The sequence below is a fragment of the Saccostrea cucullata genome, unplaced genomic scaffold, assembly GCF_032062105.1.
Source record: "Saccostrea cucullata isolate Sc308-1 unplaced genomic scaffold, CSIRO_AGI_Scuc_v1 ctg1050, whole genome shotgun sequence".
Taxonomy (NCBI): Eukaryota; Metazoa; Mollusca; class Bivalvia; order Ostreida; family Ostreidae; genus Saccostrea; species Saccostrea cuccullata.
In genome coordinates this window covers 1-7423 of record NW_026922132.1, presented here as the reverse complement: position 1 = coordinate 7423, position 7423 = coordinate 1, and the positions used below count along the sequence as shown (strand labels likewise).

The following is a 7423-nucleotide window of genomic DNA, read 5'->3' as shown; positions in this document are numbered from 1 at the left end:
ATGACATATATCTTGGGAATCTATAAGAGTTTGCGTTAAAAAAAAACAAGATCTGACTGTTTAATGGGCGAAATTCCCAAAATGCCCAAATAAAAAACTATAACAAGCATACGTATTTTGTTTAAATTAACAATTTTCTTCTTTCAAAAGTGCTAATTTTTGCGTCTATTTTGCAAAATTTTCTAGGGGGAGGTCCCCCAAACCCCCCTAGCAGGAGGGGATGATCCCCTCCCGCACCTACCACCTTTCGGCACTTCGCGTCTCATATTAAGAAGCCCTCGGCTTCATTACTTTGTGCCTATACGTATATTTGATGTACGCTACGCCACTGTACAGGAAAATGTATATAAAACTTAGTTATTAGCCAGATATTAAATGTAACTACAAAATAAAAAAAAACACTGTTACAAGTTGTATTCTTTATTTTCAATTATTTATATGTCAAAAAAATGCTCCCAACCTATCTGATATACAATTCTAACGGGTCCCTTATTTTCATGGAACCTTATCCCTACTCCTTTTCCCACTAATGCCTCGGAATAAGAATTTGGAGTTAAGATTATTTTCATCCTTTTCTGGTTAGTCAAAGATCTTTTTATGCAACTTTTCGACTCCCCCCCCCCCTTAAAATTGCCAAATCCCCTCCCCCAAACATTTTCAAAATGTATGCCCGACATTATTTTACTTCATTGCTCCAAAATTATATTTACAATGTCTTTATTCCCCCGCCCTTCGTGCATATAAATAAAGTATTATGCTCCTCGGGCCTCTTAATCATCGATCTCAAAACAGCAAGTTTTGTATAAATTTTATAATTATATGCATGGTTACATGCACATTGCGTCATAAATATAAGCACCTAACGGCTTAACGAATTAAGAAATTAATCGATATGGAAGACATATTTAAAATATCTACAATTAAAATTTTTCTTGTATTTTACGTAGTTCTTGAGTAACAAGTGATTTTTCATTGTCTGAAACAAAGCGTAGAATATTATCTTCCGGAATAAAATAATTTCTGATTTCTCCATTACTAAAACATTTCATAAGTTCTTTAACACTCTGCTTGAACAAACTTTCCTTCTTTTCTTGGCAGAAGTCTTTATGTCTGTCATAAAATTCAAGCATAAACATTTTTAAATGATACGAACAAAATTTATCCGTTTGATGGGGATTTTGAACCTTGATAATTTGTTTTATTTTTTTCAGGAGTTTTAAAATGTCCTTTCGGCACCCCTTGTCCCTTTGGTTAGCATGAAGAATAAGTTCTTTCTCCGCGTGAGAAAATGAGATCCTCCACAGAATGTCTGCATCCGGATGATCTACATAAAAATACATAATCTGCTAAATAATTACATGTATTTTGCTAAGATGTCAGTAACTTTAATGGAATATATGGAGGTAACGAACAGTATTCAAGCTGAAAGTCCATTAAACAATACAAAATAGGAGCAGAGCAAACACGGACCTCCGAAACATCAGCAGAGATGGGATCAGGTGCCATGGAGGAGTGCATGTACCTTTCATGCAGGTGTCATGGATCTTTTTTAGTTTTATTCATCAAACTACGTATAATATTTGTTCCCAATAACTTTGAATGTTCGATGTATATTTTTAATTTTTATTGTAACTCATATAGCAAATGCAATTACCACTGCGCGACGTGGGGAACTACCAATCTTTAATCTAAAAATAAATTATGATTTTTTTTATGCATGCATGTATTTCATTCAGAATGTTCCTCTTTACATAGTTAACTATGATTTTTATAGGATTAAAGATATAAAAAATATGTGTACGTACGAATAGCTGTCGCTTATCTTACCTGCTGGGTAGGTCTTTGTGACCACATGAAAACATTTCATTGCTTTTTGAACATTATCAGTTCCTATCCATTCTGGACATATCTTCCTCCCAGTGGAAGGCCAGGAGTCTATTTTTATAGCAGGCACCAAGTCAATATCTACTGTTGGTATTCCTGAGCCCAGGTCAAATTGGAGTGTGAAAGCCGGACTCTCTGGTTTACGTGGCATTCCTAAAAAAAGCAGTTGTCCTAGGTCTATCACATCCTTTTAAAGTTTGCAGTCCCCCGCAAGTAGATGGTGGCATTTCAATTTGATTAAAAATTCTCGAAAAAAAAACCTTAGGCAAACAAACAAACAAACAAACAGACAAACAAATTATAATAGCCAGTAGACACCTACTTTTTATTCTTCTTCCTTGTCTAAAACCAGGACTTGTTATACAATCCTCAAAAATGCTGAACATTTTTTGTTTAAAGATTTCGGGAACGAGATATCCATCTTTATTTAAAGCCTGATCCAGGTCGTCAATGGTTGTTCGACCTTTCCTTAGCTTACAAAATCCAGGAGGACAATTTTTGAAAACTGCCTCAAACTTTCCGCTTGGACAGACCATAAAATCAAATTCGTCGTCGTACTCAATCTGTAAAATCAACGAAAATTGATATTAGATAATAAACATATTGAATGTATCACGATGTTACTCAGTGTCGCACGTATCCAACATATATGTATAAATATTTCCTTAGATTTTATCCTTTGTTTACTCAGGATGGGAGATTCCTTTTAAATGAAGATTTCACTCAAGAGTTTTTGCTTAACCTTTACAAATTGTTTTCAATTTTTTAATCGATGAGATCGAAATAAAATGAGCAAAAAGTTTTTCAGTATCTGTACATTAGTATCTGCATCTGTCTGTCTGTTTAACTTAAGCCTGTCTGTTTGAAATTCTTCAAAATATTCAATTATCTGCAGACAATATTTCTTTATGTTTTCATTATTTTGTGCCTTGATGGCAGATTTTTTCTCAAATTCAAACTTTTTTAGATTCATTTTCATCACAAAACAATTTTATGTCACTTATATTAGACAAGAGGCCCATGGGCCACATCGCTCACCTGAGCACTGCGGCTAGGAAAAAGTAGAAATTGGTTAATTATTGAAAAGTTTAAATCCAAAAGTACTCCAATGACCAATCATGGCTTTGCTATTCTTAAGAAGATGATTTTTAAAGAATTTTCCTTTATATTTCTATGTAAAACTTTGGTCGGCCATTGTGGCCCCGCCCTACCCCCGGGGGTCATTATTTGAACAAACTTGAATCTTCACTACCTAGGATGCTTCCATATAAATATGATCAATTATGACTTTGCTATTCTTAGAAAAAGATTTTTAAAGAATTTTCATATATATTTCTATGTAAATCTTTGGTCGGCCACTGTGGCCCCGCCCTACCCCCGCGGGTCATGATTTGAACAAACTTGAATCTACACTACCTGAGGATGCTTTCATATTAATATGATCAATTATGGCTTTGCTATTCTTGAGAAGAAGATTTTTAAAGAATTTTCCTATATATTTCTATGTAAAACTTTGGTCGGTCATTATGGCCACGCCCTACCCCCGGGGGTCATGATTTGAACAAAGTCGAATCTACATTACTTGAGGATGCTTCCATATAAATATGATCAATTATGACTGAGCTATTCTTAAGAAGAAGATTTTTAAAGAATTTTCATATATATTTCTATGTAAAACTTAGTCGGCCATTGTGGCCCCGCTCTACCCCCGGGGGTCATGATTTGAACAAACTTGAATCTACACTACCTGAGGATGCTTTCATATGAATATGATCAATTATGACTTTGCTATTCTTGAAAAGAAGATTTTTAAAGAATTTTTCTTATATATTTCTATGTAAAACTTTGGTCGACCATTGTAACCCCGCCCTACCCCCGGGGGGTCATGATTTGAACAAACTTGAATCCACACTGCCTGAGGATGCTTTCATATTAATATGATCAATTATGGCTTTGCTATTCTTGAGAAGAAGATTTTTAAAGAATTTTCCTATATATTTCTATGTAAAACTTTGGCCGGCCATTGTGGCCACGCCCTACCCTCGGGGGTCATGATTTGAACAAATCTGAAACTACACTACCTGAGGATGTTTCCCCATAAGTTTCATCTTTCCTGGCTCAACGGTTCTTGAGAAGAAGATTTTTGAAATATGCCACCAAATTTTTATTAATTCCCAATTATCTCCCCTTGAATGAGGGCGTGGCCCTTCATTTGAACAAACTTGAATCCCCTTCACCCAAGGATGCTTTGTGGCAAGTTTGGTTGAAATTGGCCCAGCAGTTCTTGAGAAGAAGTCGAAAATGTGAAAAGTTTACAGACAGACAGACAGCTAGACAGACGGACGCCGGACAAAATGTGATCAGAAAAGCTCACTTGAGCCTTCGGCTCAGGTGAGCTAAAAAATTAGGAATGGATTTTTTTTTTCGAATACAGTACTACTTACAATAGTTTTGGCATAGTGAGAACCGAATACAGTACCACTTTCTGTAGTTTTGTCATAACGAGAACCGAAATCAGTACCACTTTCCGTAGTTTTGTTATAGTGAGAATCGGGTGCGCAATACCACTTAAATATCGGAGTTTTGCCATAATGAGAACCGAATACAATACCATTTACAGTGGTTTTGTAATAGGGAGAACAGAATCTTTAGTTCAATTTACTGTAGTTTTGATTTAGTGAAAACCGAATACAGCTACAATTTACCGTAGTTTTGTCATAATGAGAACCGAATACAGTAACACTAACCGTAGTTTTGTCATAATGAGAACCGAATACAGTACCATATACCGTAGTTTTGTCATAATGAAAACCGAAAACAAAAGCACTAACCGTAGTTTTGGCATAGTGGGAACCGAATACAGTACTATTTAGTATTTACCGTAGTTTTGTCATAGTGAGAACTGAATACAGTAATCTCTACCGTAGTTTTGTCATAGTGGGGACCGAATACAGAAACACTAACCCTAATTTTGTCATAGTGAGCACCGAATACAGTGACACCAACCATAGTTTTGTCATAGTGAGAACCGAATACGGTACCACTAACCGTAGTTTTGTCATAGTGAGAATTGAATACAGTAATATTAACCGTAGTTTTGTCATAGTGAGAACTGAATACAGAAACACTAACCCTAGTTTTGTCATAGTGGGGACCGAATACAGTAACACTAACCCTAGTTTTGTCATAGTGAGAAACAATTACAGTACCACTTACCGTAGTTTGTCATAGTGAGAATTGAATACAGTAATATTAACCGTAGTTTGTCATAGTGAGAATTGAATACAGTAATATTAACCGTAGTTTTGTCATAATGAGAATTGAATACAGTAATATTAACCGTAGTTTGTCATAGTGAGAATTGAATACAGTAACACTAGCCCTAGTTTTGTCATAGTGGGGACCGAATACAGTAACACTAACCCTAGTTTTGTCATAGTGGGGACCGAATACAGTACCACTTACCGTAGTTTGTCATAGTGAGAATTGAATACAGTAATATTAATCGTAGTTTTGTCATAGTGAGAATTGAATACAGTAACACTAACCCTAGTTTTGTCATAGTGGGGACCGAATACAGTACCACTTACCGTAGTTTGTCATAGTGAGAATTGAATACAGTAATATTAATCGTAGTTTTGTCATAGTGAGAATTGAATACAGTAACACTCACCCTAGTTTTGTCATAGTGGGGACCGAATACAGTAATACTTACCATAGTTTGTCATAGAGGGAATCGAATACAGTACTACCAACCGTAGTTTTGTCATAGTGGGAAATGAATACAGTAACACTCACCCTAGTTTTGTCATAGTGGGGACCGAATACAGTAACACTTACCCTAGTTTGTCATAGTGAGAACTGAATACAGTACTATTTACCGTAGTTTTGCCATAGTGAGAACCGAATACAGTAATACCTACCGTAGTTTGTCATAATGGGAACCGCATACAGTACTATTTACCGTAGTTTGGTCATAGTTAGAACCGAATACAGTTCCATTTACCGTAGTTTTGTCATAGTGAGAACTGAATATAGTAACACTAACCCTAGTTTTGTCATAGTGAGAACTGAGTACAGTAACACTCACCGTAGTTTTGTTATAGTTAGAACAGAATGCCATACCACTCACCGATGTTTTGTCAAAGTGAGAACCAGAATTGAGCATCTTCAAGGGAATGTTTGAAATCCCGTCCATTGCTTTATTTAAACTTTCAATGAATTCGTTGACCCCTTTTCTTGTCGACGCGCTATCTTTTTTTCGAATTTTAATTTCTCCTTCGAGCATTGCTATGTACTTTGTTACGTTTGTCACATGAAATGGTAGACTCGAATCTGTAAATTATACACTGAAGTTGGTTAGCTTAAACCTTTATGTGAAAAGGAAAGAAGACACTATATCATAATATTAAAAATATTTTTGTTTAAAAAATGGTTAATATTTTTAAATTTAAAAAAATTGATAAAACACTATTGGACTCACTTGACGGTGACGTAATTGATATGTGGTTTTCTAAAAGTCTTGATTTTGTAGAGCCTCCATCTGCGTCGCCACAATGGGAACAACAGGCATTATGCATACGTTTCACTGTTGGAAATTTTCTGTCATCTTCAACTGTAGAACGAGGGCTTGGTTTCCCATCACTTTTTTCTGTGGATTCATCTTTCCCTCCAGTCGACGATGTTCTTCGGCGAAGTTTATCATCATTTTCTTCTACCGACGATGTTCTTCGGCGATATTTATTATAATTTTCTTCTATCGACGATGGTCTTCGGCGAAGTTTATCATCATTTTCTTCTATAGATGATCTTCGTTGGCGATATTTATCATCATTTTCCTCTATCGATGATGGTCTTGGTCGATGTTTATTATCATTGTCTTCTATCGTTGTTGTAATTCGGCGAGGTTCTTTATGGTCATGCCTATCTCCCTGCTTGTGCTTTCTTGACATATGTACGCTTAGTCCGCGTTCATTTTTAAATTCCCTCTGACAAATTCCGCACGTTGCAGGAGTTGCTTTCTCAGTCTAAACGAGAACATTAAAATAAGTATAAATTTGCACACCATTTTTATGTAACTTCTAACTTATTTTGCCCTTAATGAAGAAATTAACCTCAATACCCAAGCAGAATCGAAGTACATGTAGATGTACTCTTTAAACGTTTTTGAACTCTCGAGCTCGTCAACACAGCGAATTTAATTTAATTTACATTGTTCTTATATTACAAAGTCAAATTTACCCCACATAAAAACATACAAGACATTTTAGTCAAATGCAAATGAAATAAATGATAAATAAATGTAAATATGTTATCTCTTAAAGTGATTACAGTATATGAAATAATCTTTTTAATATTTTTTTTTAATTTATAAGACAATACTTTTAACGTTTTAAAAAAGATAAGTTTAGGCTAAGTACGCTAAGCAGATCCGTACATTTTCAACCCTTGGAAATACTAGTGTTATTGCAGACTTAAAACTTAATAGGCTGATTCATTGCATCATGAAGTTTGTTAATTGTTTTGATGCTCTCAAAAA

At 35.2% G+C, this 7423-nt stretch overlaps 1 protein-coding gene across 1 annotated transcript; it reads right to left on the bottom strand.

Annotated features, from left to right (window-relative positions):
- Positions 1-404: 404 nt before the first annotated feature.
- On the bottom strand, positions 405-6871 carry LOC134261246 (cyclic GMP-AMP synthase-like). Its single transcript, XM_062743695.1, has 5 exons — positions 6368-6871; positions 6017-6219; positions 2207-2447; positions 1828-2037; positions 405-1324 (listed from the first exon to the last, which is right to left on the bottom strand). Exons 1-5 carry the CDS (start codon positions 6834-6836, stop codon positions 921-923), a joined length of 1527 nt encoding a protein of 508 aa, XP_062599679.1. The 5' UTR covers positions 6837-6871; the 3' UTR covers positions 405-920.
- Between the last annotated feature and the right edge of the window lie 552 nt (positions 6872-7423).